This window comes from Desmodus rotundus, chromosome 1, assembly GCF_022682495.2.
Source record: "Desmodus rotundus isolate HL8 chromosome 1, HLdesRot8A.1, whole genome shotgun sequence".
In the NCBI taxonomy this organism is placed as follows: Eukaryota; Metazoa; Chordata; class Mammalia; order Chiroptera; family Phyllostomidae; genus Desmodus; species Desmodus rotundus.
In genome coordinates, this window is record NC_071387.1 from 100,695,232 (window position 1) to 100,717,458 (window position 22,227).

The 22,227-nt window shown below is 45.9% G+C and overlaps 2 protein-coding genes across 8 annotated transcripts in view; one reads left to right on the top strand and one right to left on the bottom strand.

Annotated features, from left to right (window-relative positions):
• Window positions 1–3,600: 3,600 nt before the first annotated feature.
• On the bottom strand, window positions 3,601–12,493 carry C1H16orf90 (chromosome 1 C16orf90 homolog). Of its 2 annotated transcripts, XM_045189805.2 has the most exons (4): window positions 12,403–12,493; window positions 8,976–9,075; window positions 5,118–5,471; window positions 3,601–4,734 (listed from the first exon to the last, which is right to left on the bottom strand). In XM_045189805.2, exons 3-4 carry the CDS (start codon window positions 5,254–5,256, stop codon window positions 4,547–4,549), a joined length of 327 nt encoding a protein of 108 aa, XP_045045740.1. In that variant the 5' UTR covers window positions 5,257–5,471; window positions 8,976–9,075; window positions 12,403–12,493; the 3' UTR covers window positions 3,601–4,546. The 2 variants fall into 2 exon arrangements, with proteins under 2 accessions (XP_045045740.1, XP_053784741.1); XM_053928766.1 differs by lacking the exon at window positions 8,976–9,075.
• A 133-nt stretch (window positions 12,494–12,626) lies between these two features.
• Window positions 12,627–22,227, top strand: part of CLUAP1 (clusterin associated protein 1) — a 43,449-nt gene continuing 33,848 nt past the window's right edge. For 2 of the 6 annotated variants that reach the window (XM_024553292.4, XM_024553294.4), the window contains exons 1-5: window positions 12,776–13,179; window positions 16,124–16,235; window positions 17,113–17,197; window positions 18,638–18,817; window positions 19,838–19,933. In XM_024553292.4, the coding sequence (XP_024409060.2) occupies window positions 13,158–13,179; window positions 16,124–16,235; window positions 17,113–17,197; window positions 18,638–18,817; window positions 19,838–19,933 (495 nt within the window). In that variant the 5' untranslated portion in view covers window positions 12,776–13,157. The other 4 variants (XM_024553293.4, XM_024553295.4, XM_045189806.3 and 1 more) reach the window with 3 other exon arrangements.

Genomic DNA, 22,227 nt, shown 5'->3' on the forward strand with positions numbered 1-22,227 from the left:
GTTATTGAGCCTTCTTGTGCATGGGCGCACCCTAGAGCAGACTGGTGATTCAGTGTGTGCTCCATGGCCACCAGGGCTGGCATGCCCAGTGCCTTGATTTGTGCTGGGGCTGAGGAGCCCAGGGGTCACTAGAAGGTACTCTGGGGGGGCACCCAGGACCATCTGTGGGTTCTTAGGCCAGACATAGAGTGGGGCATAGCATCTCTGCAAAGGCATTCACCCCTGCTCCTCTTTCTCTTTCCTGCAGGCTCTTCCAGCCCTCCTCCCTGCTCTGGAAACCTCTGCCTGTGCCCTGGTGTGGCTCCCATGTGAGTGCACCAGCCCCACAGGCCGGCCATAGTGTTCACTGTGGTCAGTTTCTTCTGCTGCCTTGGAAGTAAAGGGGCAGGAGGGGGCTTCCTTCCCTGCACCTCTTCACCGGACCCTTCCCCTGTACTGCCTGTTTCTTCCAACTCCTTCCTCCAAAGCCAGAACGAACTTCTGGGATGGAGGAATCCAAGTGTTGTAGATAGACTTGACCCTAAAGACACAGGAGCCTCAGAACAATGAGGGGGTGAAATAAACCCTCATCCAGAACCAGCCCACAAAACCCTGGGGAGCAGCCCCTACCTCCCCAGGGCTGGCAAGTGGTGGGCAGAGGGAGGGAGGCTTTTCACCCAAGCACAGAGCTCTGAGGCTTAGTCCCCTGACACGGTCATCAGACAATGGGAAAGTTTCCCACTCCTCTGCTGCTAGTCCTGCTCTCCCAGAGAGTGAGGAATTACCCATCACATGCTGAATGTGCCATTCAGCTGAACTGCTTCAGGGAGCCAGGCTGAGGACAGGTGCTGGTGAGTGTCCCGGGAGTCCTCCCCTCCAGCCCTTCAGTCACATGAGATTTGGTTCCAAGGCCTAGCCAGATGCAGGCAAGAAGCTGAGTGTGGTGTTGGTCAAGTAGGACCTGGCCTTTGGGACTGGAGGCAGTCACGTGCCTTGTGGTCCCTCAGCCTCTGGGGGCAGAGACAGGAGAGGCTGTGTCAGCGCCAGGACGCATGTGTGTGGACATCACTTGCTTCTGGCATTCCCCTCCACTTCATCCCCCACAGCTGCCTGCTCCCTGCCCTGCCCTCCAGAGTAGAGGGGGTTGGCGGAGTCGTGCCCAGCGTTGCTGCAGTGTCATGGAGCCGTCACCACAGTGCACCAGCCTGAGCGGGAGGAGAAGGAATAACCAGGCAAGGGGGCCTCAGACTGGCACCCTTTCTTCCCTTGGAATTCCCAGGCCAGGGGCTCTTCTGGCTTTACGGTAGAGGAAAGGCATTTCTTGAGATGAAGGTGAGCCTGGGCAGGAAAATCACCCCTCCTTCCTCGGCCACTTCACACTGTTGCTGACTGGTCCTTACTCTGCCCTGACATGAGCTTCGAGCTGAGGCCCAGCTCGGTGTCCTCTCTAATCTGAATCAACGGTTATCATGTGGTTTTTATTTCTGCCTCTTGGAGAAAGGGAAGAGTCTTCCTGAAGGTTCTGCCTTGGACATTCATAACTGCGCCAAGGCTTTGCCCTCCCCCTTCCTCCTTGCCCCCGATCACAGCAGTGTCCAGCCCAGTGTTGAACAGATTGTAGTGTTTTGTCTCATTACAAACAATAAATAGATTTTAATTGGTCACATTCTGTCTTGCACTTTGGGCCGTTCCTGTGGGGATTTGCCTCCTTGCTGGGGCAGTGGCTTTGGGCTGCCCAGGAACTGCTTGTCACTATCAAGTCCCGAGGATGGCTTCTAGCTAAAAGGGCCGATTGTTTTGTGTAAGTATCCTGCCAAATAATGCAGTCCTGGGGAAGGAGGTTCTAGAGGTGAAAAGCACAACTGGGTTCTTTTTCTAAACTCAGCAGGTCCTCAGCAGTTGCCCCCATTTGTTCAGGAGTCTCCTTGGCCAGCTTTAGGCCTTGAGCTTGGGCCTGGTCCTCTGGGGGGTGCTGTCCTGGCTTAGAGAAAGCTCGGTAGGTGACTCAGTGTAGTGGTCAGGTAGGGCCCCTGGGCCAGGACATCCTACCATGGGAGCCTGAGTCTGGGCCAAGCCTGGGACCACATGCTCCCACCAACCTCCTGTTAAAGCTTCTAGCCACCCTGAGGGCAAGGGGGGCATGTTATTCTCACCCCAATAGACAGATGAAGAAAACTGGTTCAAGGGCCGGAAGTTACCCAGGAGCCACACAGCTCCTGAATGGCCCCTCCAAAGCCTGGGTGTGTACTGCTCCCTGAGGGCAGAGCACCACCCAGACAGCCTGCTCCAGAACAGCTCCTGAGGCATCTGCAGAGCTGGCTGCGGGGAGCCCATGGGATTGTGTGGAGGCTGGAGGTATTGAATGGAGTAAGGTCAGTGAGCTGGCCTGGACTCTGAGTACCTAGCAGTGTCCTGGTGCTGAGTTACACCATTGCTTATTGAAACATCAGTCTGCTTTCTCCTTGTTAATGGGTCAGCTTCAGGGTTAAGGGGTGACTCCTTGGGGCCCTTGCTCAGTTGTATGGCCAGGTATCAACTTGGGGTGGGTAGCGGAGGGGGTTCTGGTGAACTTTGCCCTCCCAGCCCATTGGGCTTCGAGGACAGGCTCCCAAGGGCTGAGATCGACTCCTGGCGGCCCTGTTCCAAACCTACTGGCTGTTCAGGAAGTGGAGTGAGAGTGCCCCAGCTTGACCAGTGTGTATTTCCACAAATGTCTGCTTGTTTGAGGCCTTGGGTACCCCTTTACATCAGCTCCCTGTCCCCAGCATGCTGTGGCCAGGGAGTTTTCTCAGCCTTTTGGGGGTGCTTTTCAAGAAAGTTTTGGGAGGTTTAGGGAAGAACCATTTAGAGGCCAACTCAAGTCAGTTTTCTCTGTAGCTGATACGTTGCTGTAGCAACTGTCCTTCCTTGGGGAAAGACCCAGCCTGTGGCTCATTTGCCCTCCATGCTTCGGGGAGGGTGGCTCAACAGACTGAAGGGTCCACTCCTCAGGTGGTGTGGAGCTCAGCGGTGACTTCCCCTAGGTGGGCTGGTTTCCTACCATTTAAGGGTGGCTTAAGTGAACACTGACTTCACACACACACACGAAGCTACCAAGCCTCCTTTATGCCAGAAATGACGCCATGTCACTTCCACCACGTTCTGTTGGTAAAGCAAGAGACAGCCAGTCCCAAGTGAAGGGCGGGGGTCCTACATAGGGCCAGACTAGCATGACGTGGCCCAGTGGAGGCCACGGTAGCCTGGGCTTCCTGAGATCCAGCCCTGGGGCAGTCTGTGCTCTTCTCTGAGCCACAGTTAATCAAAAAGTGGGCTGGGAGGGGGATGTAACTGTCTCCAAGGACTGAGTATTAGGGCTTCTGGCATGCTCTCACTTCTGCCTGGTGCCTGCCCGGTACCTGGCGCAGCTCCCTAATGTCTGTCTTGAGCAGTGGTCCCTCAGGTCCCCCAACCTCAGCCTTCTGGGGGAGTGAGTGTTGGGGTGGTGGGAGAAGGCAGCTGCCCTTTCTGATACCTCGTGGGGCTCACCTCATGGACCTAGCTGGGTGGCTGTGTCCTTCACACACCTGCCCTGGTCACAGCTGGAATATTCAAACATCCGCTTTCTCATGGCTGCTCTCTAGCTACTGCAGTCTGACTCTCACTGACAAGGGTGACACCCCTACTAATAACCTGAAGACAGCTCAGGGACCAAAGTCTCCAGAATCTGCTGTCCCAGGGACCTATGCAGTGTCCAAGGTGGAACCAAAGTACAGGAGCAGGGAAGGGGCCTAAGGTTCCTTCCCTGAGTCTGGAAGGAACCCAGCTGTCCTAGTGTCCAGAGTGTCAGACAGTATCACGTGGGTCTGGCAGGAGCCCCCAAAAGGGGCAGCTCTGCCTGAACCCAACCCAGGCTGCCAGGACTGGAGGTCAGCCAGACAGTGAGGGTCACCGAAGTCAATATCTGTGCTCCCAGCCTGCCCTGGCAGGCCTGAGGCCCCAGGGACATGGATCAGGAGTGATGCTGCCCCCAGGGTGCATTGGACTCTATTGAGACACTTTGGGTTGCCACAGTTGGGCAAAGGGAGCTAGATGAATACAGTGGGTAGATGCTACGAATGCTGCAGGCATGCCCCCGCCACAGGGAATGACCTGGTCTCAAATATCAACAGGACCAATGACACAGAAACTCGCTCTCGGAAACACAGGTGCCAAGGGACTGTGTCTCTAATTGAACTGGCCTGATCACCGAAGGACAGAGATGCATGCAGGCTTTGGCTTTTATTGAGATTAGACCTGTGGGCTCCCCTACCTCTTGGGAGCTCCACTCTGCTCAGCCTGGCCTCCCAGGTAAAGTGGTTGACTTGAGTTGGAGCAGGTTGCAAAGGGCATGCCCCGGCTTCTATTTTTTCTGTCCCTCCTGCAGGGTCTCCCCCTCCCTCCCCTCGAGTTTTCCTGAGGCTGGCCCAGGCTCTGGTGCTGGGCAGCTGCAGGTGTCTCAGTCTGGAGGGGCTACTGGTGGTGCTGAGCCTCCCTCTCTAGACCTGCCTCCTCCACCACTTCTGGGTCATTTTTCCCCTCCTGTCTTGAGCTATGAGAACCAGCCCTGGCCCTGGGATCCCTGCGGCCTCTCCATAGGCCCAGAGCGGGTTCTCTTGCACAGTGGACATTTGGACTCCTCTGAGGCCTCCCAGGACCTCTTGGGTCTGAATGCCAAGCTTTCAGAGGTACCAGGCTGGGAGAGGGTGCCCTCGGCTAGATCCATGCCAGGACTGGAAGCTGAAGAAAGGGGAGAGAGGAGTCACTCAGAGGGACCCAGGGAGGTTGCCAGCTTATCTCATCCTATGACTCCCACCCTGAACCCAGCATCCTTCAAAAGGAGTGGAGGGGGTGGGTCTCTTTAAAGATAACCCATGAGGGAGGGAGAGGGACGGGAGAAATGTGGTTCAAGTTGGAAGGACCCTCATCTAACCCAAACCCTTCATTTTACAAATGGGGAAACTGAAGCCCAGCCCAGAAGTGGGGGAGCTCGTCAATTGTAGAGATGGGACAGAAACCCAGAAGGCTTGGGAGTGGAGAAGGGCCCATCTGGGTCCACCTGAGTCTCCAATCCGACCCCTCCCTGGGTCTTACCCTCCTGCTTCACCTGCACAGGTGCTCACCTGTATTTCCCAGGCTGTCCCTGGGCAGTTGAGCTTCCAGAAGGGCTGAGTGGTGGCTGTTATCTGGGTTCAGAGTCCCCTGTGGCAGGTCCAGGGGCCAGGCCATGCCCTCAGGCCATGGGAGGCAGCCCTCTGCCATGAGCCGGCCCAGCCAGTGACTCTCACACTGGCCAGCGGGCTGCACGTGGCTTGGCAGGTAGAGCGGCAGGCCCCTGAGGTGGCGCAGCCGGAAGTTCTTGGGCTTGCTTCCCTGGGCACTGGGGCACTGCTGCTGCTGGGCCCCCAGCCCTCCCTCGTAGATGTTGGATGGTGTGTCAGGGTGACTGGGGAGTCCTCGGGCCCAGCTTACTGCATCTGTGGAGGGGAAAGCAGGAGGGTGGTGGCCAGCTGGCCACAGCAGCCATGAGGGGAAACAGCCCCATGTTCACGTGATGGTTTCTGCACTGGCCTGCCGACCCTCAGCTTACCTGCCTGTCAGTAGCGCTAAATGTCCTGACTCTGGCCTCCCCTGACCCAACATATTACTCCTCTTTTCTCTCCCAGCCAACAGAGAGGTCTGAGAAGCCTTAGCCTTGGCACCAAATTCTTTCAGGATTTCAAGCCCTTTCGGTCCCTTTTTACCCCCTACCCTGGAAAGAGTATTCTGGTGCCAGTAGAGAAATTGCACAGTGGGTGCAGAATCACACCGTCCAGTCACAGGTCACGGACCAGTGGCCATTCCTCTCTCCCAAGCATGCGTGTCTCTGAGGCGACCCTGGTGGCTTTGGGCCCAGGTCAGGGTAAGAGGACATTTTTCTTCCTGCCATTTCTCCCCACAGCCCTGCACCTTCTCTTATGCGCAGCTCAGAGAACGCACAGACCAAGGCTTCCATTGAGAGCCTGTGTGATGGGGGAGGAGTGGCCCAGCCTTCTGTGCAGCAGGGGTTTGCTCTCCCCTGCCTAGGGAGTAGGTCTGCTGGTCTCCCTTGGCAACCAGCTATGTGATGTCACAGGGAAGACCTCCAGCCTTCCTGGAACCCCTGAGTTTGGGGTAGGATGATGCCCAGGACAGGGACAGGGTGGAAGGAGGGCAAGGGAAGCGGGCAGAATCCTAGAGGTAGTTCCTGGTCTCTCTGGCTTGTGACAGGCCACACAAAACAGACTCAGCTCTTGGAGGCTGTCACTCAGACACGTGGATGGGAAACAAGGATTAGCCGGACAGGCTCAGCGAAACCTGGGTCAGTGCTTTGAGCGTGCTGATAAGGTGGCTCTGGGTGCCTGGGGAAGTCACAACTTCTTTCTTTTTTTTAAGAGAGGGAAAGGGAAGGAGAAAGGGAAAGAAACATTGATGTGAGAGAGAAACACTGATCGGCTGCCTCCTGTATACACCCCGACCAGGGACCAACTCCACAACCGAGGCATGTGCCCTGACCAGGAATTGAACCATGCTTTTCGCTTTGCAGGACGACACCCAACCGACTGAGCCACATTGGTTGGGGCACTGCACAACTTTTTCAATTGTCCATTTTCCCATAAGTAAATGATGTGGTATTGTATGGCTCATACCAAGTGTGAAGAAAGATGATATGAAGGAACTGGAGCCCTCATATACTGCTGGTGGGAATGTTAAACGGCTCCACTACATTGGGAAACAATTTCTTAAAAGGTTAAATGTTCAAATAAAAGGCATCCAAATTGGAAAGGAAGAAGTAAACCTTCAATTATTTGCAGGTAATACAACTATATAGCGAGAATCCTTAACAGTCCATGAAAACAATATCCTGGCCAGATAACTCAAGTTGGTTAGAGCATCATCCTAGTATGCCAAGGTTGCAGGTTCGATCCCTGGTCATGGCACATACAAGAATCAATGAATGAGTGAATGGATAAGTAAGTGGACCAACACATTGATGTTTCTCTCTCTCTGTTTCCCTTGTCTCCCCCCTTCCCCTTTCTAGAGTTAATTTAAAAAGATACTAGAACTGATAAATTCATTCAATCAAGTAGCAGGATACAAAATTAATATTCAGAAATCAGTCACATTTTTGCTTTGGCCGGGTGGCTCAGTTGGTTGGAGCATTGTCCTGGGTACCAAAAGGGCTGTAGGTTTGCTTCCCAGTCAGCCCACATACTTAGGTTGCAGGTTTGAACCCTGGTCAGTGCGCATACAGGAGGCAACTGATGGATGTTTCTCTCTCATATCCACGTTTCTCTCACCCTCTCTTCCTTCCTCTCTAAAATCAATAAAAACATATCCAATAATGAACTATCAGAAAGAGAAATTAAGGAAACAATACCATTCACAATTGCATCAAAAATATAAAATACTTAGGAATAAATTTAACTAAGGACATAACAGCTGTACTCAGAAAATAAGACTCTGAAGAAAGAAATTTAAGAAGATACAAATAAATGGAAGCATATACCATGCTCATGGATAGGAAGAATTTAACATAGTTAAAATGTCCATACTACCCAAATCTATCTACAGTTTCAATGCAATCCCTCTCAAAATACCAATGGCATTTTTTCACAGAACTAGCCAAATAATCCTAAAATTTATATGGAACCATAAAAGACTCGGAATAGCCAAAGCAATCTTAAGAAGAACAAAGTTGGGTGGTGCTCGCTCTGGAGCACACCCATACCTTCCCCTCTTTTTTCCCCAGGGACGTTCCCTTTCCCTTCCTTTCTCCTAAGTTCCCAGGGCCCTTCTTTTAATCCTGTAACTTGTTTCCTGAGCCCATGCAGCCCAGCTGGCTCACTTTTTCTACCCCTGTGACTTTCAAAATAAAGTTGCTTATCAAAAATAAAAAGAAGGACAAAGTTGAAGATATTGTGCTACCTGTGACAGTCAAGCTATACTACAAGTCTATAATAATCAAAACAACATGGTCCTGGCATGAAAATAGACATAGATCAATGGAACAGAATAGAAAGCCCAGAAATAAAGCCACACCTATACGGTCAATTAATGTATGACAAAGGAGGCAAGAATATACAATGAGGCATAATCTTCAATAAATGGTGTTGGGAAAACTGGACAGATACATGCAAAAAAAACTAGACCACTTTCTTACACTATACATAAGGATAAAAAAATGAATTGAAGGCTTAAGTGTAAGACTTGAAACCATAAAACTCCTAGACGAAAACATAGGCAGTAAACTCTCTGGCATTGCTCTCAGCAATATTTTTTTGGACTGTCTCCTTGGGCAAGGGAAACAAAAAAAAAATTAGTCTACATCAAACTAAAAAAATTGCATAGTAAAGGAATCCATCAGCAAAAAACCTAGTAAGTGGGAGAAGATACTAATGATACATGAATAAGGGGTTAATATCCATAATATATTAAAAACTCATACAATTTAGCACCAAAAAGACAAACAATCTGATTTTAAAAAGGTCAGAGGGCCTGAATAGACATTTCTCCAAAAAGGGCATACAGATGGCCAATAGGCAAAAAAAAAAAAGATATTCAACATCACTAAACATAAGGGAAATGCAAATTAAAACTACAATGGGATTATCACTTCACAGCTGTCAAATAGCTATTATCAATAAATCAGCAAGTGTTGAAGATGTGGACAAAAGGGAGCCTTTGTGCACTGTTGGTGGCATTACAAATTGGTACGGCCACTATGGAAACAGTATGAAGTCCTCAAAAAATTAAAAATAGAACTATCATGTGACCCAGCAATTCCCCTTCTGGAATTCCACTTCTATTTATCCAAAGACATCCAAAACACTAATTTGAAAAGATATATATACATCCTTACGTTCATCGCAGCATTATTTACAATCCAAAATATGGAAGCAACCTAAGTGGTACATATATAATGGAATATTACTTGGCCATAAAAAAGAATGCAATCTTACCATATGCAATAACATGGGTGGACCAAGAGGGTATTCTGCCGAGTGAATTAAGTCAGACAGAGAAAGGCAAATACCATATAATTTCACTTATATGTGGAATCTAAAACACAAAATAAGTGAACAAATAAAACAGAAACTCATAGATACAGAGAACAAACTGATAATTATCAGATGGGGAATTGGGAGACTTGGTAAAAAAAGGTGAAGGGCTACCCATACCAGATGACTTAGTTGGTTGGAGTATCGTCTATGCACCAAAGGGTTACAGGTTTGATTCCCAGCCAGGGCCCATGACTGGGTTATGAGTTTGATCCCCAGTCAGGGCACATGCAGAGGCAGCTGATTGATGTTATTCACATAGGTGTTTCTCTCTCCCTTCTCCTCTCTCTAAAACTGGGGTGTCAAACTCATTTTCACCGAGGGCCACAATCAGCCTCATGGTGGCCTTCAAAGGGCTGAAATAATTTTAGGACTGTATAAATGTAACTACTCCTTAACTGCTAAGGAGTTGAAATTATATTCAGTCCTTTGAAGACAACCGCGAGGCTGGTGTGGCCCCCGGTGAAAATGAGTTTGACACCCCTGCTCTAAGAACAATAAAAGCATCGTCAGGTGAAGAGCTTAAGTATAAACTGGCCGTTACGAAATAGTCAGGAGGGCCCTAGCCAGCTAGCTCAGTTGATTAGAGCACCATCCCAATATGATAGACAAGGTTGCAGGTTCAACCCCCAGTCACATCAAGTTCACATACAAGAATCAACCAATGAATGCAGAAAGAAGTGGAACAACAAATCAATGTTGTTCCACTCTTTCTCTTTCTCTCTCTTTCCCCCTTCCTCTCCCTAAAATCAATGAAAATTTAAAAAATAGTCATGAAGATACATACAGCATAGGGAGTATAAGTCAATAATGTTGAAATATCTATGTATGGTGCCAGGAGGATACTAGACTTACCGGGGGGATTAGTTAAAAGTTACATACATGTCTAACCACTATGCTGTACACCTGAAACATAATATTGAATGTCACATGTAACTGAAAAAAATCTTAAAGTTGTTTTCAGTTCTCTCTATTCACAGATGACATGATCTTACGCAGAGAAAAATTAGTTCACACTCAATATTGTTGGAGCTAATAAAACTGTTAGAGCTAATAAAGTTCAGCAAAGTTGGATCAACATAAAAGTTAGTTGTATTTTATAACCACTGGCAAAGAACAAAAAGAATAAAATGGGAATAAATTTCACCAAGGGGTTTCAAGACAACACTGAAAACTATGAAACAGGTGCTAAAAAAAATAAAGAAAACTTAAGTAAATGGAAAAATATTACTGTCCAAGGGTTGAAGACAATGTGGTTAAGGCAGCACCATTCCCTACAGTGACCTACAGACACTTTGAGAATCCCCACGGCCTTTTACACAGAAGCTGGGAAGCTGACTCTAAAATTCACGTGGAATTACAAGGGAACCCAAATAACCAAAAAAGAAAAGTTTAAATTTGACCAAAATGGAACCAAAATAGTGTGGAACTGACATGATAAGTGTCTCAATCAATGAAATAGAATAGAGAGATCAGAAATCAACCCATATATCTATGGTCAGTTGATTTTCAACAAGAATGCCAAGACTATTCAATGGGGGAAAGAATTTCTTCAACAAAAGGTGCTGGAGCAACTGGAGAGCCACGTGCAACAGAATGATGGCTGACCTCTACTTCACACCATATACAAAAATTAACCCAAATTGCATCAAAAGACATAAATGTAAGAGCTAAAACTATGAAAGTCTTAAAAGTAAACATAAGAATAATCTTTATGGTTTTGGATTTGGAAATGAATTATTAGATATGACAACAAAACCACAAGTAACAAAAAAACAGATAAATTGGACTTCATCAAAACTTCAAACTTTTCTGCTGCAAAGGGCAGTATCAAGAAGTAAAAGCGTACAGAATATGATATTTGCACATCAAGTATCTGCTAAGAGTGTACTATTCAGAACATATAAAGAATTCTTACAACTCAACAACAAAAAGACAACCCAATGTAAAAATGGCAAAGAAGTTGAACAGACATCTCTCCATAGATACGCAAACTGTCAATGAACACAAGAGAGGATGCTCAATGAAGATGCTCATTCGTCATTAGGGAAATGCAAATTTAAACCACAATGTGACACTACTTCACACCCATAAAGATGGATATAATTTTTAAAAAACTGACAAATGTTAATGAGGATGTGGAGAAACTGGAACCTTCCTACTCTACTGGTGGGAATGTAAAACGGTAGAACCAATAATGTATGAAAGTTCAAGTTGGTACACATCCTTTTGAGCTCTTGGCATTCATTGTCAGGCTTTTTGTTTTAGCCATCCTAATAACTGCCGAGTGATATGTCATTGTGGTTTAATATGCATTTTTCCTAATGACTAATAACCTCGAGCATCTTTTTCTTATTATTTGCCATATATCTTCTTCTTTAAAGTATCTGTTTAAAGTTTTGGTCCACTTTCTAATTGGATTTAGTTTTGAAAGTTTGTTATGTATTCTGGATATGTCTTTTCATTGGCTGTATTTTGTGAATATTTTCTTCTGGACGGATTATTCTTTCATTTTCTTAAAAATATCTTTAAGTTTTCTTTTAAAGCCTTGGTTTTTAAAAAGATTTTATTTATTTATTTTTAGATAGAGGGGAAGGGAGGGAGAGAGGGAAAGAAACATCAATATGTGGTTGCCTCTTCTGTGGCCCCCACCTGGGACCTGGCCAGCAACCCAGGCATGTGCCCTGACTGGGATTCGAACCAACCACCCTTTGGTTTGCAGGCGGGTGCTCAACTCACTGAGCTACACAAACCAGGGCAAAGAAGTTTTAATTTTTTTATTAAGTCCATTTAAGAAAACATTTTTTAAGGATTACACTTTTGGTGTATTTAAGAAATCTTGCTTTACCCTGTCATAAAGCTTTTCCCATTTTCTTCCAGAAAAGATAGTTTTAGTGGGTTTTTTCTAACTTAAGGACTTAATAGGGCCCTTGATGTAGACAGCAGTTTCCCGTGATGTGACAATTTTAGGTTGCGTGGAGGTTCATCTACTTGGATTTCCAATTGTTTAAAGTAATTTATTGAAAAATTATTCTTTCTCCACTGAAGTGCTTCGTCACCTTTATCGTACTGACCATATATATGTGGATATATCTGGGATTCTCTTTAGGGTCCATTTATGTTTCTGTTACTTAGCCAGCATCAATAAAGGGGCAGAGAAAATCACAGCGGCTGGCAGTCCCTCCTCTTCGCCCGCCCTTCCAAGCTCAGCTCACTTCATCTCCCACCTCTTCTTTCTTTGTCGCCTGTCCTACACTGTGGCAGCCCTGGGGAAGGCTCCCCGGTAAGCCCCCGGGAGATCTGGCCGCACTGCGGGTTTTACCCTTACCCTGGAGTCTTCCGGTTTCTCAACCAAGCGCACAATCTCTTCCTCTTTCCAAAAAGAAAAAAAGAAAAAGAAAAAAAAAAAAAAAAAAAAAAGACAAGACGCGGTCACCAAGACAACCGCCGGCGCGCAAGCTTCCGGGACGATTTCCGGCCTGTCGTGAAGAACGAGTCGGGTGCGCGTGCTCAGGTCCAGGCCTGACACCTTGCGGTACGGCGATTAAGCTGTACCGCCTGCAGTGCGGGGTACTGCCCCTTAACGCCGCGGTCTTTTCTTTGGGTCTCTGACGCCGGCGCAGCTAGCACTTTACACGTGGGAGGGAGAACGCTGCTGAGCTAGGGAAACCCAGCTTCGGGACATTATGGTACATTCTTTCTAGAGGAATGGAGGAGGAAATGGGAAGCAGTATATAGCGCACTTAGCACAGTGTCAGGCACATAGTAGGTGCTCAGAACGTGTCAGCCAGTGTCAAGTAACTGTCTGCAAAACGTTGAAAGAGACCCGAACGCCCTGCGGCTCGGAGCTCCACGTCGGGAGTAACATCCCACACCTCCCTCCTTGTCTCCGGGGACATCCCCACGCCTGCCACCCCCTCCCCTTGCGCGTGCTTGCGCAGTCCGTCTGCGCCGCTTTTCCTCTTGTTTGACGCCGGCTGTGCGCCGTCGAGAACTCCGTGCGTTGCCACAGAGACGCGTGAGCGCTGAGTGGGGAGCCGCGGAGAACGGCGGAAACTCCGGGCTAGTGGGGACTGGAGCGCCATGTCTTTCCGCGACCTCCGCAGTAAGGAAACCCTGCCCCTTGCGACCTGCGGGCCTCCCGAGAGACTCGGGATCCGGCGCGCTGGGTCCTCCTGTCTGAGCTGCGTCGAACCCCTCCCGGGCCTCTGCGCCTCCGGGGCGCCCCTGGTCCTCTGCTGCCCACCCCCACCCAGGTTCAACGCCCCAGCTCTGGTTTTGTATCTGCCACTCGCTGTGGCAGCTGAGAAACCGAAGTGTTAATTTTATCTAATTTTAAATGATTTGTATAGCTACTTGAACTCTTCGCTACCAAGTTGAAAAACGGAGGGACCGTTTTGGGGTTGGGTTCGATTAGAGTTCAGAGAAACGAAAAACAAGAACACCGAGGAGGGGACTGCTGAATAATAATTGCGTCTTTTTTGTTGTTGAGTTTTTACGATCTGCCAGGTAGGCATCATTTTATTCACTCCTTTGAATAAGTATGCTTCTATATTTAGAGATGAGCAAAGGGGCACAGGGAGGTCAAGGATCTCAGTGAAGGGACACGCAGGTGGTGAGAGCTGGCTCTGGAATTTGAACTCAGTTGTCTAACCTCCAACGCCTTCCTCCTTTGTAAAGGGGCTGATGAGGATGAGGGAAACCAAATGCCTTTGCTAGAAGGTTGGAGAAGTGGAAAAATGGAGAAAAGAGAGTTAGTTCTTACTACTTCCACACTAGGCATTTTACATTCATATCGTATTTTAGTCCTCACTTTAACGGTGAGGTAAGTGGTCTAATTCCTGGGTGAAATATTTGAGGCTCAGATAGGTAGTTTGTTTTAGGTCACACACCGGAACTGGGTGGGAGCAGGGATCAAGACATAGTGCTGTGTAAATCAAAATCTCTTACCTTTTTATACAGTGTCATTTTCTGAATCAGAAGCAGGTCAGCTACCTGGCTCCACCTGCATAGATGTGGCAGGTGATTACCAATTTGTTGTGATATGAGGGGACTCTGTAAGGCAGAGTGTCAAACTCACTTTCACCGGGGGCCACATCAGCCTCACGGTTTTCTTCAGAGGGCTGAATGTAATTATAGGACTGTATAAATGTAACTACTCCTTAACAGTTAATCGAGAGCTTGGCGCTGCTGCCAGGTAGAAACAAGGTGCCGGGACGGATTGGGCCATGGGCCTGGTGTTTGCCACCTGTGCTGTAAGGCCAATTTTCTAATGGAATTGCTGGTACCTGAAATTTTACCATTGAAGATTACTTCTTTCAGTTATGAATTGGTTTTTCCTACGATGTAAATATACGGGAAGACACATCACATTTTGTTGCTACACGTACCAGCACCATAGTGTGAATTTAAATTTAAATCCTCTGAGATTTAAAGATTCTTGGTGACTGTGTGTTGTAGAGGTAAGTTTCTCTTCCCTCCCAGTTTGAGCAAGCACTCTGCTAGGGGACGCTGCGTGGAGCTGTACTGGGAAGAGTGTACAAGAAGGGGATTTCTGAATATTTTGGCATTAAGTGAATGCTGTACAATTGTGCAATTTGAATCTAACTCACATTGTCTCCGTTTTGACAAGAATACTGCAAAATGAACAGAACTTAACTACTGCTCAGTGGGAAGAAGTGTTTAGGCAGAGCCTGACTGGATGCTGCTTGATTTTCCATCACTCTATTCAGATTTCCCAAAAAACAGTGACAGAGGCCCTCAGTGCCATTGCTGTTCTCTCTGCTCATGCCTTTTCTTCTGTTGTCTGGTGTGATCCAACCTACCCTCTGATGCCTGTGTAGTTTCTTTGTGAATGCTGTTGAGACATTTCGAACATCTACCTTCAGGAAGGGTGAGGACGGACATTAAAGAGCCGTGAGCACACTGAACATACATCTTGGCACGTAGTGGTAACTCAAAACCTGTTTGTTGTGTTCACTTCTGAGTCCTTCTGAAAGCTTAGTGACAGCCCTGACCAGTGTGGCTCAGGTAGTTGGACGTAGTCCCACGAAGTGAAAGTTCACTCATTTGATTTCTGGTCAGGGCACATGCCTGGGTTGCAGGTTCCGTACCCAGGTGGGGCACGTGCGAGAGGCAGCTGATTGATGATTCTCACATCGATGTTTCTCTGCCTCTCTTTCTCCCTCCTTTCCCCTCTCTAAAAACAAATAAAATCTAAAAAGTAAAAATAAAAAGGCTGAGTGACAGCAACGTCTGGTGTCAACAAGTATTAGTATTACTGTTCCTACTGTTTCTTAATCTGTTTTGTAGTAAATCTAAATAGTGCTCAACAGATCACTCATTCTCTAAGATTTCTCTAGATACAGTACAACTAATCTTTAACAGTTTATGTTATTAAGGTCCTATGTGCTCACTAAAAGAAAAAAAAAGACAAATCATACATAACTCAGCAACATGAACTTTACCCTAACACCATCACCCCCCAAAATAAACACTGTTAACATTTTAAAATGTTTTTATTTATGATGTTTTATAGTGCCAGGTATTTCTCATTTTGAGTGGTAGGAAGATATCCAAGAGAGATGAGATATCAAGAGAGAAATGGCCCTGGCTGGGTGGCTCGGCTGGAGTGTCGTCTCTTGTACCAAAAGGTTGTGGGTTCAATCCTCGATCACGGCACATATGTAGGTTGCAGGTTCGATTCCTGGTTTGGATGTGGATGGGAGGCAACAGATCGATGTTTCTCTCTTCATCGCTCTCTAAAACATCAATAAATATATCCTTAAAAAAAAGGAATTAAATTCACAGCCAATCCCTAAACCCCATTTTAATGTACAGCTACCACTTCTCCGAGGGAACTTAAATAATTTATGTTTTTCAGGAAGCAGATTATTTTATCTACTTTTTTCTTTTCCTCTTAGAGAGTTGATAAATAGTCCCTAAAACTGTCAATAGATTTGAAATAAGAAGGGAAAGCACAGAAAGTAAGTTAATAAGTAGTTGCTGTTTGATGATGAAATGACTGAATTGCCTTTGCCATTGAACAGATTTTACAGAGATGATGAGAGCCTTGGGGTACCCTCGACATATTTCTATGGAAAACTTCCGCACACCAAATTTTGGACTTGTGTCTGAAGTTCTTCTCTGGCTTGTGAAAAGGTTAGAATTACACTTTATTGAAATCTATAAGTGAATACTGATATTCTTTATTAGCCACCTAGAAACAGGATATTGTTGTAAAGCTAAAAGAAGAGTTCAATAAAATTTGAGTTTGACAGACTCAGTTGTAACCTGTTAAAAATCAGCTGAGATTTAAAGAATGCCGTGGGACAAGGACTATACCAGGCAGAGGTAAAAGGAGACTACTTCTCAGTGGGAAGCAATAACTGGGGTCCAAGTTCCTCCCCACCCCCTCACCGTCATCAGGAGGGACAGGGCCCTTCCTACCCATTCTAATGAGTACACTGGGTTAGAAATTCAATTTCATTTTGTGTGTAAAACGTAGAATCTAACATTTGGGGTCGGCGAACTTTTTATGAAGAACCTTCAGTGTTGCAGGCTATGTAAGAGCTCTTTCACATATTCTGCCTTGTGTTTTGTTTTTTATAATCCTTTAAAAATGTAAAAACCCTTCTTAGCTCGCAAGCTGTGCAAAAAGAGGCCCCGGGCTGCAGTCTGCTGCGTCCTGGCGGGTCATCAATAACATGAAGAAAGTGACTTAGCTCTGGGTCAAGGGCTATCAGCCAAAGCATTCATTTTGATTAATTAAACTTTGAGGTCTGAGAGAGATTTAATTTTGTAAGCTGAGCTCCAAATGGGATTTTTGAAATCAGTTAAACCTATTCTTAGGGTGAGGATTTGCTCCCTTGGGTGTTTGGTATTTTGTGTTGCTTTTGAAGTCTTTCTTATCTTACTTAGCAGGGGACTCAGAGAGCTTCTGGTTGCAGATCCACTGACTTCACAGTTGCCTACTTTCTCTTTCGGGGACTTTATACTTAATTAACTGGTGTCTTCTCTCCCTCTCTCTCTCTTTCAGGTATGAGCCTCAGACTGACATCCCTTCTGAGGTTGAGACGGAACAAGACCGGGTTTTCTTCATTAAGGCAGTTGCCCAGTTCATGGTTAGTTCGTAGTTATTGGATGGAGTTGTAAAATTAAGTACCTTAGAAAGAGATGAGCCCTCGTTGGGTTGCTTTCAAGGTTCTATACCCATTCCATTACCAGGTTCTGTAGAGGCATTTCGCCAACAAATTTTTTGTTTTTAATTCATTATTTGTTAAGATTTTTATTTATTTTTGAATAGATAATATATTTCAAGGTTTAGAAATTTTGTTTTAGATCATGAAATGATAGAGAGTAAAATTCTTATTCTTTCTGCCATCAGTCTAGTTCTATTCCATGTAATCACTATTATTATTATTATTTTAAAGATTGTAATTTATTTATTTTTAGAGAGAGGATAAGGGGTCAAGAAAGAGAGGGAGTGAAACATCGATGTGCAAGAGAAACAGCAGTTGGTTACCTCTTGCACGCCCCTCCCTACTGGGGATCTGGCCCTCAACCCAGGCATGTGCCCTGACTGGGAATAGAACTGGTGACCCTTTGGTTCACACGCCAGCACTCAATCCACTGAGCCACACCAGCCAGGGCAGTGATCACTATTAATATTTTCCAGAGTTTATGCATATATAAGCAAATAGAATATATATATTCTATATGTTCAATATAGAATATATATATAGTGCGTATATATATTCTTTTCCTCCTTTTTACACAAATGAGGGTGTACTGTTTAGAATCTTGCTTTCTTCACTTGATGGTACATTTCAGAGAACTTTCCAAATACATATAGAACTTCCTCATTCTCTTTTTTAAAACCTTTTCTTTATTATTTTTTAATCCTCACTTGAGGATATATTTATTGATTTTTAGAGCAAGAGGAAGGGGGAGAGAGAGGGAGAGAGAAACATCGATTGGTTGCCTCTCTTTCACATCCCGACCAGGGATTGATCCCACAACCTAGGAATGTGCCCTGACTGAGGATCAAACCCACAACATTTTGGTGTACAGGACGATGCTCCAACCAAGTGAGCCACCTCAGTTGGAGCCCCACCAGGGCTCATTCTCTTAACACTGGAGTAGCGTTGCTTGCCTGGACAAACCACAATTTATGTAATTTAAGTAGATAGGCATTTAGGTATTTGTAAACTTTGCTCTTTGAAGCATGCTATAACACATAACCTATATGTATCTCCTTTCATTTGTGAGTATATCAATCTCTAGGATAGATTCTCAGGATTGGAATTGCTAGGTCAAAAGATATGTGCACTTGTAATTTTGTTGTCATTTACACAAAAATTGCTCTCCATCAAGATTGTATCACTTTACACACCCACTTGCAATGTGTGAGTCACTGGAAAGCTTGACTCTTAACACAATCAGGTTATATCTCAAGTGTTGGTAGAGACATTTTCAACTTACCTGAGATTACGTGAGATTTAGTTTAGATTTTACATGGAAAGGGTCTTAAACTGTTTTTGTTTCCTTCTGTCTGAAAATAGGCCACCAAGGCACATATCAAACTCAATACTAAGAAACTGTACCAAGCAGATGGGTATGCGGTGAAAGAACTATTGAAGATCACCTCCGTCCTTTATAACGCTATGAAGACCAAAGGGATAGAGGGCTCTAAAATAGGAGAGGACGATATCAGCAAATTCAAGTTCGATCTCGGTTCAAAGGTAAGGACAATGAGAGGCTTGCGGTGAGGGATGGGATGTGTATTTCTCACACTGAAACGGAACGTGTCATACACTCACAGAACCACTTCTTTCCTTCCTCCTTGACTGAGGGCGGTTTGTCAGTTTTGTACTCATCAGTGTTTGCATAAAAGCAGAAGTCACAGTAAATTAATTCAACTATGTACTGAAAGCCTGCTGCTAGTAAGGTAGGAGAAGCTAGAGCTAGTGGAAACAGAACCCTAGAGGACTAAGGAAATAGGAAGAAAGTTGTCAGCTACGAATTAATATTGAGAGTTGTTGCGGATGGTTTGATAATAAAAGAGACTTTGGGGATTTGTCGTTTAGGGGAGAGAGAGTATGAGCGTAGGGAAATGTTCCTTTGGGCTCTTTGAAAATTGAGCATATTCAAGGAAGAGGGGATAACATGCAAATCCTAAGAAAGAAACTTGTGCACAGGGCTAGATGCTAACTCATCATCATCATCATCTTCTTCTTCTTCATCATCTTCATAGCAGTGACTGCCACCGTTGCGGGAGCCAGGTAGTGTTGCACGCTGTCTCATTTGAGCCTCACAGCAGCCCTGTGAAGTGCAGTCTGAAGGCAGAGAATGAGGGGACAGAAGGGTGGAACAGGGCATCCGGATGCTGCACTAGGAAAAGTGTCCCTCAGATTGCCCCTCCTCTAGCCAGGGCCTCCTGGTGTGACCTTGTCCAAATCAGAAGAAGCACGTCAACTGTCACCCCCCTACACCTCCTGGTTGAAGATTGCATTTGACTTGACTTTGGGGTTTTTAGAGAGACCCTGAATTAGCCTCATTTGTGCTTAGGTCGGTGTTTCCTAAACTGGTGTCCGGGAGCTAGCTCTCTTCCACAGCATGTAAGTATGAGTCTGTCTTGTGGAAGCTGTGCCCTGTAGTCACTGTACTGACTGGAGGTACGGGTGCGTACTAACAGACTGGTTGTTTCTGCATGCCTGCTAAAAAAACCTGTCACTTCCCTGTTTTTGATGATTTCCTTCCAGATTGCCGATTTGAAAGCAGCCAGGCAGCTTGCTTCTGAAATCACCTCCAAAGGAGCATCTCTGTATGACTTGCTGGGCAAGGAGGTAGAGTTGAGGGTAAGCAGTGCTCAGAGCACTTAATTCCTTTCTCAGCTAAGCAGATAGTTAAGGTCCCCCCCCAGCTCTTCTGATTTTATTAAACTGTACCCGGATAAATGAATAATGTGTGAGAACGTAATATATAGTGTTAGCTGCTATTCCTGGTTCCGGTGGGTACTGGTCTGTTTTTAATGCCTTTGACTTCTAGTTCGGGAATGGAAAATATGTTGCTGAAACTTTTCTTCTGTGTCCACGGCAGAGTTTACTGAGCGTGATGCTTTTCCCGGTGCACTCAGCCACGTTCTTCTCCACAAAACCCTCTCTGAGCCGTGGTTCCTGAATTGCCCAATGCAATCACCTGGGGATGTTTATTTTTATTTACTCACTGTTAAAGATTTTATTTATTTATTTTTTGAAGAGAGGGGAAGGGAGGGAGAAAGAGGGAGAGAAACATCAGTGTGAGAGAGAAACATCGATCCGTTACCTCTTGCACACGCTCTTAACCGGGGACAAAACGCACAACCCAGGCATTTGCCCTGACCGGGAATCGAACTGGCTGCTTTTTTTTTCACTTTGCAGAACAATACCCAACCCGTTGAGCCACAGCCAACAGATTGAGTCAGGGCTTATTTTTATTATTTATTTATTTATTGTCCATTGGTGAGAGAGAGAGAGAGAAGAAACATCAGTTGTTTGTCTCCTGTACACGCTCAAAGCAAGAATCAAACCCACATCCTTTTGGTGTACAGGTTGATGCTCCAGCCAACTGAGCTACCCAGTCAGGTCCACCTGGGGATTTTTAAAAACTACTGATGCCGGGCTTTTATTTTGATGTCATTGGTATGAAATGTGACTTGGGCATTGGAGATTTGAAGTCTTCTGTGTGATTCTAATGCATAGCAAAGTTTGGGAACCAATAATACAGGCAGTGACTACCAATCAGCCAAGTTAATGTTAACAGCTTAAATTTATTCACAATCCTGTTCTAGCTGATGTCATTCAAGAAGTGTGCTCCTTCCATTATGTTTGAGGAATTGTTTAAGAGCGTGGTTCTGGAGGGTTCCCATAGAGCTTTGAAATCACCTGACGTCCAGGTTGTCCCCTAAACCAGTGAATCAGAATGTCTGGGCACGAAAGCCAGGCATCCAGTTTTGCTTTGTTTTTTTCCAATTTTTTAATTAATGTTTTATTGTTTATGCTGTCGCAGGTGTCCCAGTTCCCCCCATCGCTCCCCTCCTACTGCAGCAGCAGTCTGTACATGTTCCTAACAGACCTAGAGACAAGAGCTGGTCACTTGCTGTTTGTCAGCAGACTGCTGGCTCCCTTGTGAAACTTCACCACGATTCCCCTGGGGGCCCTTTTAGCACTGTGCTGTAAGGGCTTCATGAAACAATCAGTGGTGAACTGTTGCCCTGGAAGCCATGGGACCCTTAGCAAATTCTGTGTGCAGTTATTATCTGAGAAAGATCCACTAGCCAGTTTTGTTCTTTATGCACTCAGCCCGTGTTCACTGAGGATCAACACCAGCCACAGGCAGGGCACTGAGCCTTGAATAAGTTTTAACGCCTTCCTCAGTAGTTTTCTGCCAGTGGGGAAGTAAGGTGCACAGTGCAGTAAAGGAAGGAAGCCCAAGGCAGAATTTGATAAAGTGATTCAGGAATCTCATAACTGCATCCACGTTAAAATACCATGTCTCAGAATTCCCGGTACTGATGTAATAAGCACAGATGCTCCTTCGATTGGTCTGTTACTGATGCTAGGGGCAGAGCCAAGGCCACTCTTCTCATTGGTTGAACTTGCCAATGATAGACATTGTAGGGGATGGCAGGGGATTCACACAGCAAGTTGAGCTGCACTTGGTTTAGGGGTCACCTGAACACAATGTAGGTAAAGAAGCAAATTTAGGAGAAGAATGAGGGATGGCAAGTTGCCCGTGGGAATATGGGGACCGGGAGCCTGTAGCTGAAAAAGGAGGCCTTGAGCACTGGAGAGAGACCGGGTTGGCAGCAGAATTACAGAATACATTGGGAGAAGGTGATGGCGGAAGTGTTTTTGCATCAGAGATCCTTTTTTTTAAAGTTTTAAATCAGTTTTCATTTTTCAGTTACAGTTGACATGCATCATTGTAGGTTCAGGTGTACACCACAGTCATTAGATATTCCATAACTTATTAAGAGAACATCCTAATAAATCCCACGCCCATCTGAAGCCATACATAGTGATTAGAATACTATTGACTATATTCCTTATACTTTATATTGCTATGGCTACTCTGTAAAAACCAATTTGTACTTAATCCCCTCACCTTTTTC